The sequence below is a fragment of the Lytechinus pictus genome, chromosome 4 (assembly GCF_037042905.1).
Source record: "Lytechinus pictus isolate F3 Inbred chromosome 4, Lp3.0, whole genome shotgun sequence".
NCBI classification, from domain to species: domain Eukaryota; kingdom Metazoa; phylum Echinodermata; class Echinoidea; order Temnopleuroida; family Toxopneustidae; genus Lytechinus; species Lytechinus pictus.
The window spans coordinates 2,598,342-2,611,629 of record NC_087248.1 but is presented as its reverse complement, the minus strand read 5'-3'; the positions used below and the strand labels follow the sequence as shown (position 1 = coordinate 2,611,629).

General features: G+C 38.0%; 1 protein-coding gene across 1 annotated transcript; it reads left to right on the top strand.

Moving 5' to 3' along the window:
• The first annotated feature begins 4,352 nt into the window (after window positions 1–4,352).
• On the top strand, window positions 4,353–11,805 carry LOC129258567 (histamine N-methyltransferase-like). Its single transcript, XM_064098074.1, has 3 exons — window positions 4,353–4,563; window positions 9,920–10,246; window positions 11,340–11,805. The coding sequence occupies exons 1-3, from the start codon at window positions 4,353–4,355 to the stop codon at window positions 11,687–11,689; spliced, it is 888 nt and encodes a 295-aa protein (XP_063954144.1). The 3' UTR covers window positions 11,690–11,805.
• Window positions 11,806–13,288: the final 1,483 nt, after the last annotated feature.

Sequence of the window (13,288 nt, the reverse complement as noted above, 5' to 3'; positions counted from 1 at the left end):
ACGCAGGGGGGGGGCAGGGGCAGTCGCCCCCGCCCGAAATTTTGAAAACTCACATTGTTTTACTATATTTTTTCTCAAAAATTCGCCAAAGTATGCACAAATTCCAATGCAACAGCACCTCAATAATAAGCTTTGTCGCTTGGCTCCCTCGCTTTTGAGTTTTTTTTTAAGTTTACGCGTGCCCTTTTCCCTGCCCCCCCCCCCCACTTTCACTTTCATCCTCTCTGTTAACCTATTTCGTTCATTTATGTTAATTATTCATTCACTTATCAGTTTTATTTCTAAGACATCTATTAATGTGTCTATTCATTCTTCGTTCATTAATTCTCATACTTATTCGTAAAGTACTATTGAATGTGTTAATGTAGACTTGCAATATGCTTCTTTGAGTCCAAAAATGTAAGCGCAAAGGCAATCCTCCCAAAATGAAAATCCACCTTGTCACAAGAGATGAAACGAAACAAAGAAAGCGAAAAAGAAAGATACTTATTCCAGGGGGTGTGAGTAGAACTCCCTACTTATTCTTTAAATATTGTGTCAAAATCTATCAGGACATATACATATTTTGTCCCCTCATTTTTTCTCATTGCGCCACTGCTTAAACTAAAGGATTGTTGAATATCATTTTCATGTCCTACTTATCGTACTAATTGATTGAAAAACACATAATCAGGCGAGGATCCAAGGGGGCCGAGCCGGCCTCGCCCCTTCCCCTGTTTTGGGGGCAACCTTCAGAAAAAGTGTCTTTTTTAACTTGAGAGAAACGCTTAAAAGCAGAAAGAGAAGTAAGCATGGTAAGATTGGAGGTATTATCATGATTATAGCCATGTTTAATTTACGGCCTCGTAACGGCCCCCATACATGCCATATAGTCTGCTGGGCAAACCCTTCACTCGAGTAAAGGGTCTGAATTGCAGCCTACTCATGCCTTGTGTACTGAAGGCCCTCATTGAAACAGCAAGTTTTGTATATGCTAGTCTTTGCGTGGAGACACACTTGTTGATCAAAGTTTCAATCAGGGTTGGTGCCTGCAGACTATCTACATCCCGTGTGAGAGATGATCGGATGACAAGATCTTGGATCTCGTCATGTCTACATCCCGTGTGAGAGATGATCGGATGACAAGATCTTAGATCTCGTCATATCTACACCCTGTGTGAGAGATGATCAGATGACAAGATCTTGGATCTCGTCATGTCTACATCCCGTGTGAGAGATGATCGGATGACAAGATCTTGGATCTCGTCATGTCTACATCCCGTGTGAGAGATGATCGGATGACAAGATCTTGGATCTCGTCATGTCTACATCCAGTGTGAGAGATGATCAGATGACAAGATCTTGGATCTCGTCATGTCTACATCCCGTGTGAGAGATGATCGGATGACAAGATCTTATATTTCGTCATATCTACATCTTTTAGAAGAGATGATCAGATGGAAAGATCTCGGATCTCGTCATGTCTACATCTTTTAGAAGAGATGATCAGATGGCAAGATCTCGGATCTCGTCATGTCTACATCTTTTAGAAGAGATGATCAGATGACAAGATCTCGGATCTCGTCATGTCTACATCTTTTAGAAGAGATGATCAGATGACAAGATCTCGGATCTCGTCATGTCTACATCTTTAAGAAGAGATGATCAGATGACAAGATCTTGGATGTTGTGATGTCTACATATGATCATCTCTTCTAAAAGATGTAGACATGACGAGATCCAAGATCTTTTTATCTGATCATCTCTCACACGGGATGTAGACATGACGAGATCTAAGATCTTTTCATCTGATCATCTCTCACACAGGATCTAGACATAACGAGATTTGAGATCTCGTCATCTTATCCTTTTCCTTATGAGATGTAGACATGACGAGATGATTATGAACATCTGGGTGGCATTTTTAAGCTTCCATATCCCCCCATTGGCGAAAGCTGGATCCGCCCCTGATAAAGTACATTCACAGTTCAATATTTATTCATGGCATTGAAAAAACACGTTAGTACGGGTGAGTGAATCGTTGGAAAGCAGCAGAGGCGGCACCAGAATAATGAATCAGATCAAGCAGAAATGTTACGGAAAAATCAAAATAAATTCACTGCGATTGCGCATTTCTTTTTAAGTTAGTTGATCGAAGAAGGTCATATTTATTCTAACCACCAGACTTTTAAATGAATCAACGAGCCCACACGGGTTGTACAAACTCGATTTATTGAAAATTTATAATTTTCTGCTTAAAGGTGAAGTTTTATTACTGCAAATCATTAATCTGAGACGAGGTCAAGAGGAATAGATATTGTTGAGAAATGACGAATGGAATTAAGTTATTAACTGGTTTCCAGGAGTATCTTCGTCGGAGGAAGGTCGGAGTAACTCTGTCCAGACGCCGGGCACTATTCCCGGGACTATTCCGACCTTTCTTCCGACTAGACTTCCTTGACCCATCCTCTGGCCAAAACATCCTTTGTCTTGGTCGTGATAAGAGAAATATCTTTTGAATTTTAATCCATGTATGATAGAATTTTACTCCGACTAGGATCCCCATATCTGATCAAGGCTACTCTAATCAATCAGACAATGCGAGTGCGGAGCGCGACCGGAATAATTGATATCTTTGTACATGCATGTAGTGACCTGAAAGCATGTTTGTTTTTATAACTTTCCAAATTCTTCCGCTGTCCTTATTTTATTCAGTTTTTTGCTCCTCTTTTTATTTCTTTTTCTTCGTTTTCTTATCTTTCCTGTTCTTCTTTTTTCTTCTTGTTCTTCTTTCTCCTCCTCCCCCTCCTTCTTCTTCTTCTGCTTCTTCTTTATTTTTTCTTCTTCTTCTCCACCTTCCTCTTCTTACTATTATTATTATTATTGTTATTAATATTATTATTATTTACTACTTCTATTATTATTATTTTCATTCTCTCCCCTTTTTGCCACACCAATCATGCCAATGGCTGAATGGGGTGGCCGCTTGAGCGCCCTGAATCCGTGCCATGACTAGCGCCCTTTGACCATGGGACCAACCTGTCCTTGACTCTTCCTACACGGTATATACAGTACAAACCCGGGGGGGAGTCAATCTGTACACATGCGTGACCAAAAAAACGCGTTTTTTGTCTCGCCTGCATAGCAGAGCGAGACTATAGGCGCCGCTATTCCAACGGTGACGGCGGCGACGGCGGCGTCGTCAACATTGAAATCTTAACCTTGGTTAAGTTTTTGAAATGTCATCATAACTTAAAAAGTATATGGACCTAGTTCATGAAACTTAGACATAAGGGTAATGAAGTATTACTAAACATCCTGCGTGAGTTTCAGGTCACATGATTAAGGTCAAAGGTCATTAAGGGTCAATGAACTTAGACCATGTTGGGGGAATCAATATCGAAATCTTAACCAAGGTTAAGTTTTTGAAATGTTGTCATAACTTCAAAAGTATATAGACCTAGTTCATAAAAATTAAACATAAGGGTAATAGTGTATCACTAATATCCTGCCTGAGTTTCACGTCACATGATTAAGGTCAAAGGTCACTTAGGGTCAACAAACTTTGGCCATGTTGGGGTTATTTGAGGAATTGTCATCATAACTTTAGAAGTTTATGGATCTAGTTCATGAAAAATCGACATAAGGGTAATAAAGTATGAATGATTGTTTTGCACATGTCTTAGGTCACATGATCATGGTCAAAGGTCATTTTGCCGGGGTCAATGGACATAATATTTTATTATCATATTAGTGTTGTCTCGTGTGAATCATTATTCATTAGCTGTTTTTCAAAGGAAGTACTGCTGCTATATCGAATTGCGTAATGCAGGCGAGACTGCCAGAGGCGTTCCACTTGTTATTTCTATATTTGAAAAGACAAAACTCCTTGAAAATCCAGATTAAAGGGGTGTTTTTCAGTGTTGGACGCGGGCCGTGCGTGCGCTCGTTAATGGTATCAAAAACACCGATTTTCAAGAAAAAGGGTGGTTTTGAAAGACTGGTCAATGGTCAATTGCGCGGTCAAACGTATTAAGGGTATTATTTTTTTTTCAAAGCTTTTTTTTTAAGACTAGCCAAACGTGTTTAGGGTATGTTTTCCCCCAAGCTTTTTCCCCGGGGTTATATTCTAGCGACAACTTGTTTAGGGGCCAAAATGTGTAAATAAAGCCGCGAAAAACTTGTTTATGGGGTTATTTTTGCAAACGGAGAAAAAAACTCGTTTAGGGGCTGTTTGGAAATAATTTGGTCACGCATGTGTACATCAATACATTTGACTGACCCCCGGGAGTACAAACCAGCGAACTATCAACGCTAATCAGAGAGCATTCTCATCTGTCTAAACTTTGTGGGGCAACAATCCAACAAAGTCCATGGCTATTAAATCTTCTAACATGAAGCCCCTTACAGATGACCCTCAGCGATACAGAGACGTTTATTACAACGCATTCTACAAGATGGCACTAAAAGATATCCTTTTTGAAAAAGTGACTCAATTTTTTGATACGACGGTGATGATGAGACTCACCCATGCCATCGAAGGTGGTGAAGAGTTCAGTGTTCTAGGAGTGGGACTGGGCGATGGTATGTTGATGTTTCTTTGATAAAATTCGATCGAAATCTAGCAGGTTAACTATGGTCATATCGCATTACAATATAATACACCATAGGTTATAGCTGTATGATGTAGTTGTCTTCAAATGAATGTCATCTGGATCTCATTGTTTAAGAAGATACAAATTCCTCTTTTTATACGTCATAATAAGCTGCCATTGGAAAACATAATTATTTACTTTAATTCTTTTTTAATGTATTAGCTAGATCTGCAGGTCTAAAACCCCAACTTTTAAGGATATTTTTTCATAAAACAAAATCTGGGCCTGATTCATTAAAAATTGACAAGGCAAGATAATGAATATCAATTTACACGTTTAAAGGGATGGTCCGGGCTGAAAACTTTTATATCTAAATAAATAGAGTAAAATTCACAAAGCAAAATGCTGAAAATTTCATCAAAATTGGATAACAAATAAAGAAGTTATTGAATTCTAAAGTTTATCAATATTTTGTGAAAACATATGCACATCGTCATGAATATTCATTAGGTGGCTGATGATGTCACATCCCCACTTTTCTTTTTCTTATGTTATTACATGAAATCATAATTGTTTCATTTTTTCATACATGTGTAAATGATGTGTCTCCATTATGATGAAATAAGTTGCGGCAAAAATAACGTATGCACTTATAATCAGTTGTCAATCCAATTGTTTTAGTTCTTGATAGAAAAATGTTGAATAAACCTAATTTCATATAATGAAATACAAAAGAAGAAGTGGGGATATGACATCATCAGCCCACCTGATGAATATTCATGAAGACATGCCTAGAACTGTTTCACCGGAATAATGCAAATCTTTAAAAATCAATAACTTTGTTATTTGTTATCCGATTTTGATCAAATTTTCAGCATTTTGCTTTGTGAATTTTACTCTATTTATTGAGATATAAATATCTCCAGCCTGGACCATCCCTTTAATGTCCCTCATCTTACAATATCAATCAATCATAAACAATGGTATAAACGTTTGAAAATCAATCGATAATTCATATATCTATATTTTTTTTTGATTTATTAGAATCCCTAAGAAATCTCTCCTAATATGTCCCATTTACCGTCGTGATGTCCATATTCAAAAGAATCCCTGGCATGTCTCTCTTTCTGTTTGATATTGAAACATGCATTATGTTTATACAGTATAAATGTATTTCATTGATTGTACGTTATTTTCATCAGCATAAAAGTGTTTCATGTGTTTATGTCCTATGTAATTTACCTATTTACTTTATATTAAGGTTTTTTCTTGTTGTTGTTTTCTTTCGGGAACCCATTGATCCATAAACGAAGCTTATTATTATTATTATTATTATTACTTATTATTTGTACTGCGCTTTTCCCATTAGGCCCAAAGCGCTTACAATGAATTAATTAAATGTAAAATTTTAAAAACTACAAAGTACGAAAGAGATGAGTTTTTAATGACTTTTTGAAAATTGCTAATGTTGGAGACTGTCTAATTATTAGTGGCAGGTCGTTCCAGGATTTTGAAGCCGACACTGTAAAAGTTCTGTCACCAGCTAATGTACGAGTTAATGAATATGTGAGGCGAAGGTGATCACTGGCCGACCTAAGTGCTCTAGTTGGTGTATACAGATTCAAGCAGTTACTTAAATACTGTGGAGCCTGTTTATTCAGTGTTTTGTAGACAATCAAGAGTAATTTGAACGTAATTCTCTGTTTAAAAGGAAGCCAGTGAAGAGAATTAAAGAGTGGTTGGGAAGGATGATCTCGGGAAACCTGTAAAATTAATCGTGCTGCCCAATTTTGTAGTCGTTGAATACGAATTAATTGATTAGAGGGAATTGTAGAAAGGAGCCCATTGCAATAATCAATACGAGACAGAACCAATGAACGAACAGCATTGTGACAGGCAGACTGGTCAATGAACCTTCTGATTCTAAAAATGTTCCTTAAATAAAAAGTGACTGTGCTACAGATATGAGAGATATGGTACGACATTGACATGCGGGAATCAAATATGACACCAAGGTTTCTTATTTTTTCTGATGGTCTAAAAAGTGTACCATCAACGTCAAGTTGAACATTTGGAAGATTGCGCAAGTTATAAGTAGAGGCCGCAACAAAAAATTCAGTTTTTTTGTCATTTAATTTTAGCTTATTCACTATCATCCACTGTCTTATATCTGATATACAATTCTGGAGTTTAACCAGTGCATTATTGAGAGCTCCAGGAGTCTTCGGATCAAAAGAAACGTATAGTTGTATGTCGTCAGCATAAAAATGATAATTGATACAGTGATTTCGGATGATGTCGCCAACTGGAAGAGTATATATTGAGTAGCCTATGGGTCCGACTATTGACCCCTGAGGGAGTCCAAATTCTAGAGTTATGGGATTTGACAATGTGCCGTCAATATCAACTTGCGAAGTCCATCCAGACAGGTATGATTGGAACCAGGATAAGACTTTGGACCTAACGCCTATTCTATTGAATAACCGAGATATGAAAATGTTATGATCTATTGTGTCAAACGCGGCAGATAAATCTAACAGCACCATAAAAACTACATTATTTGAGTCGAGAGAAAACATGATATCATTTTTTACTTTGATCAGAGCTGATTCGGTGCTGTGACCTGGCCTATAGGCAGATTGGAGAGGATCAAAAATATTATTAGATTCAATATGATCAGCTAGTTGAGTACATGCCGCCTTCTCGATGAGTTTACCTAGAAATGTTAAGTTTGAGACCGGTCTATAATTACTGATGTCATTTACGTCCAACCCTGATTTCTTCAAAAAAGGTTTGATGATTGCTGAATGTGCTTGATCAGGGAAAATACCTGTAGAAAGAGATTGATTGATTACATTTGTGAGCAATGGTAATAAATGAACAATGTTTTCTTTCAAAAACCATGTAGGAATCGGGTCAAGTCGGGAGGATTTAGTAGCCGAAGACATAATGATTCTGGATACATTTGACTGAGAAAGCACCTGAAATTCTGCGAAAAGTGGAATATTTTGATTTTCAGTATCACTAAACTGAATGTTAACAGGTACAGTACATGCATCAAGTTCAGCTCTTATTCTCCTTATCTTGTTGACAAAAAACAAAGAGAATTGATGAGCTAATCTGGTTGCAGATTCGTATGGGAAGTTGATTCGACTTCTTGTTCAAAAGTGAATGAATGATCTGATATACCTCCTTGACAGAACACGAACCTAACTTTTCTTTCAAGAAATCTTCTTTAGCGGTATCAATGATTTGGCATACATTCCTATTAGCTTCTATGAACAATGTGCGATCTGAATCTAGTCGTGTTTTACGCCATTTACGTTCTGCTTTACGTCGGTGCTGGCGAGCAACAAGTACAGACTGATTAAACCAGGGTCTACGTCGCTTCAGAGGGCGGGACTTGGTTGAAGATGGTGCACAGGTATCGAGTACCTTAGTGACGCCAGAAACATACCAGTCAAAAAGAGACACATTATCTAAATCTTCTGGTTGAGATGAAACTAAGTCAAGTAAAGCATTACTGAATTGAGCTTTATCAATCTTGCGATAATTACGTAAGGAAGAAGTAACAGAGACTGGCTCTGATTTCTGATGAGCCAATAAAAAACGAATCATATAATGATCAGAAATACAAGTGTCGAATGTATGACACTGTAAGATAACTGAGTCATCTCTGGTAAAAACTAGATCTAAAGTATGACCAAGATTGTGTGTTGGACCTTGGACATGCTGAATGAGCCCAGCCGAAGAAATGGTGTTCCTCATGTGAAGCACATCATTTTTATTCATATCTTCCCAATGGACGTTGAAATCACCTAATAACACCAATTTTCCTGGACATAGTGATATCTCACATATGTATTCATCAAATTCCTTCAAGAAGTCAGAACTTGTGAATCTATTTGCTGAAGAAGGGGGTGGTCTATACACAATGAAAAAATGGATAGAGCTTGACAAATCGGTAATATGAGCGCATTCAAATGTGGCAAACTTGAAATCTATGTTCTTAATCTTTAATTTGAGCATACTTTTATACAGTACTCCAATCCCTCCTCCCCGTTTACTTGCGTCTCTTGGAGAGTTAATGAATGTATATCCTATAGGAGTGCACTCCCCTATTGATACATTATCCTGATTACTTAACCAGGTTTCTGTAATGCACATAACATCAATATTATATTCATTAACATATTCGGTAACATACGTAGTTTTATTTCTTACAGAATGTGCGTTCCACAAACAGACGTTGCAACGAGATCTTACAAGATTGTTATCGACACACGACACTGTTTGAAGATTGGTGTTGTTCCTTCCTCGCTTCTTTCGACTACAGCTGTTCGCAGAATCCATTTTATGCCCTCCTCTCTTACCTCTAAAACGTGTCTGGATACCAATTTCTTTGATCCGAAGCCATAAATTCTCATGGAGCATGCCCCTGTTCTTCGTTGTTTTGTGAGCAATGTTCGACAGTCCATTTGTAACCACCTCAGGACTGTAATGTTTCCATGCAGGGTTACACTGCAGAAGAAAATCTCTGTCATAAACAATTCGTCCATTAGTTCCATTGTTAGATGTACTCGCAGATAGCTTACGAGCAAAATGTTCTCCAGGAGCGTTTTCGGTTGTTGGTCCTGGGTTGGGGTTGACGTCGCCGGACTTCAATAACTGGAACTGGAATGTTGCCGTTGAATTCTGATAATATGGCTGGCGGTGTTTCAAGTACTTGCAATGAATCCAGGATACTGAAGTATGAAGATATCCATGTTCATGTACATGATTTGGCACAGCTGCAGTTGAGACTTGAGCAGTTAATAGAATGTTAAAGATGAACCAAAGTCTCAATAGCTCCATTGTAATGCTATAGGATCAATGACTTACTTGAACAATACAATAGCCTTTAAAGTTGAATGAACATGAATGGTGAGCACCAAGTACAGTATATGTGTAGGCAGTAGACATACAATACACAGCCTACATGTACAAAATGGCTTACATATACAGAGTAGTTCAAATCAAAACCAATGCAAAAAATCTTATATCAAAGATCACACCAATATTGGAAAAAAATGGTTCAAAAGTTGGCCGAATGAATCCATGCATATAACAAATTTGCATGATACAGCAATAAAACCAAAAGTACACAATATAATGGTGAAAAACACGTAAAATGTCAGAGCTTAAACTACCACATGTCAGCCACGCAGGGCGACATTTTACATATACATTATTGAGGTGCTCCATGCTTTATAACCTTGGTAAAGTATATTGCAACATCTGTGGTTGTATGAAAGTTGAATGAAATTGATTATCATAAATTGGTTATTTCTTGTCACTTCTTATAGGGCCACATGAACTTCACTTCATGAAGAGTCTGCGATCTCAATTCTCATCTATCTGTATTGTTGGAGTGGACCTTAGTGAATCCATGCTAAACACGTTTCAGGAGAGAGTAGCTGCGTTGGAACTCAATTGCGAGTCTTCTGTCTCATGCCAGTTGTTCAATGGTCCTTTCTCTGAGTTCTTTGCGGGAAGTGTCTTGTCGAAAAACAAGTACAATCTCATCTCTTCTATCCATTCACTATACCACCTTGGTGACTTTGAGACGACCTTCATCCAACTAGCATCCATGATGAAAGACAAGGGTTTCATCATTGTTGTTTGTGCAAAAGGTAAGTGGTAGTTGATCAGCTCATGACATCTACGAAGTTATCCTTACTTTAATGATATTAATAATAATGATAATAATGAATATTATCATTATCATCATCATCATTCTTATTATTATCATCATTATTATTATTATCAACATATTTTGTCTGAAAAGTTGTCAGATCTGACATCTTTTCTGAATTCTGATTGGCTGAGAAGCACCATTACTATGGTAACTGTCGGATAAAACAGCATTTGTCGGATAAAAAGTCCAACAAGTCCTTCACCCCCCCCCCCCCCCAGATTCCCTCTGAAAGATGGTGGGAATTCGACCAGGGGGATGCTTTACAGAGTTAAGAATGACCTAGAGTCACACTTAAATGACAACTCGTACACAATCTAAAACGCACAATCTTATTACTACTCAGTAGTGCTCGTCCTCTTGGCATGATCTGACCAATGCGGTCATTCCTTTTATATCGCACGCAACTAGGCATTTAAGTGCGACTCTAAGTCATACTTAAATCTTTGTGAAACACCCCCAGGTTCCTGAAACGGGGGTCTTTTCGAAACGAGGGGGTTTTCACACAGCGATGTAAGGGGATTCGAGAAAAAAAAAATGTATTGCCGAATGCCCTTCATGACTAGAACAACAAAGAAGTCTTTGTTGAAAATTTGGTGAATCAGCAGTCCCGGACTCTGGGAAAGCGACATAATTTATTTTTTCGTCAGCATCGAAACTTGGACGAAACTGCTGTTCTGTCTCACCAATTTTTCGGTAAAGACCTCCTATAGCTGTCCATTGTCATTTGCCGGGCATTTTCAATACATTTGCTGTGTTCTTGCATCCTCCGTTGGTCGCTGAGTGAGAAAAAACCACTTTTTAAACATGTTTTAAGGACTCAGATAAGGATCCTGAGTATAGTTGGAAGTATAACCTTGCATGTTCAAATCATTATAAAATTCGCAGTTGTTCGACGTGAGATTACACCATGGCATTTATCATGGAGATGTACTTCCAAGGTTTGTAAGAAAGCTCTTTGTATCGAGTTTCAATGAATGTTATAAACCTCATTAGAGGCCTTTTGACATGTCTTTCGTTGTCGTATACAGATAACCTTATATCCAAGACTTTCAACAAGTTCACGTGGCTGTCAAAAAACACGCAAACACTAGCAGGACTATCTTCCACGAATGTTCGAGAGTTCGCGCATAGTCAAGGCTATGACGTCACCACTGTAGATATACCGATTCAATGGGACATCACTGAAGTGTTTGAAGACCAGTCTGAATTTGGTAACAAACTCATCGATTTCTTCACCCAATTCGCATTTTTTCGGAAAACAGCGCCCTCTGAGCTGATGGATGAATTGGTTAATTTTTGGCGTTTAGTTTCGATTCTGGATGAAAATGGACGTATTCTAGCTTTATCCCACGAAGAAATTCTTCTGATCTCGAAATAAGATCTTTGGTGTGGTCCGGGAGGGACGTCGTTGGGTAGTTCTGCGGGTTGACAGACTGTCACGCCAAAATTATAAAAATGCTTGAAATAAAAATTATTTGTTGGTGTAGGCCTACGGCCAGATGGGATAATTCATTCTTGATTAAACAAAATTCAAGGACCCTTGAACCAATAACGGCCGTTATAGTGTCCAATTTTCAGCCATCCTTTGTCAGAAACATACTTAAACCCCCATTCCACAGAAAGCAAGACCTCTGAAAGACTGCTGTAAGACCATGAAACTTGCTTGATCTTTCAATGTTCTTTCAATGAACTTTCAAAGATCTCCGAGGTCTTTCACGATTCCTGATGGATCTTTCAATGGTCTTCGTGGTCCTCGTGAGTCCCAAAACTTTTTGAAAAGGTTCAAAACAGTGTGTCAGCGGTCTTACAGGAAAATTGTCTTTTGATGGTCTTTCAGCAGTCTCTCAGTGGTCTTTCAATGATCTTTCGGTAGTCTCTCAAGATTTTTGTGGAGATCACTGTAAGACTCATGAGAGATCATTGAAAGATCATTTAAAGATCATTGAAAGTCCAGGCAAAGTCCATTGAAAGAATTCTGAAAGATCACTTGTTGCATAAATTTAAAGATCTCTGAAAAACCATTGAAAGATCTCTATAAGACTAGTCTAAGACCAGTAAGACAAAAAATACCCATCGGTCTTTCAGAGATCTTTGAGAGGTCTTTCTGAGCCATTCCATAGAGATGACTAATTTCAGCGATCAGTCGATGTTTGAAGGCAGGTGGTATGTGCAATCGCGGAAGAGGTTTACGGTACACCATGTGTAAAGTGCTGGAATGACTGAGATAAGGCGAGAAAGTGGAGGTTTGAAAGTAGAATATTCTTTTCAAAATGAGTGTAGTCCTGAAATATTAGTCGGTGGCACACTCTCTCCGTACACCATAATATGAAAAACAAAATGAGAAGATGGAGAGTAAAATATGTTCAAACGTCTTCAGTTCTTTATTAAATCAAAGAGTATTAAAATCATCTCAGAGTCAATCACACTCGAATGTTGGATGGACCTAAGCGAGAGCTTACAGTGAGAACATGTTCACCAATCTCACTTCGGCCACTGCCAGCAGTCACGTGCGTTACAAATCCTATTCAGAGTTAATAGACGGGCCAATCAGAGATGGAAAATGCGACCGTTTAAACATCCTGCATCAAGACCCCAACCAATGATATACTCCCAAAACCACGCCCAGTGCATGACTTATCGGTCTCAAAATGGGGGGAACGTAATACCCTTAAAGGTCAAGTCCACCCCAGGAAAATGCTGACTTGAATAAATAGAGAGAAATCAAACTAGCATAGTGCAGAAAATTTCATCAAATTTGGATGTAAAATAAGAAAGTTATGACATTTTAAAGTTTTGCTTATTTTTCACAAAACCGTGATATGCACAACTAGGTGATTCAGTCGATGACGTCCATCACTCACTATTTCTTTAGTTTTTTATTGTTTGAATTATACAATATTTCATTTTTTAGATTTGACAATAAGGACCAACTTGACTGAACCATATAGTATTAAACAATGCTAATTCCACATGCTCA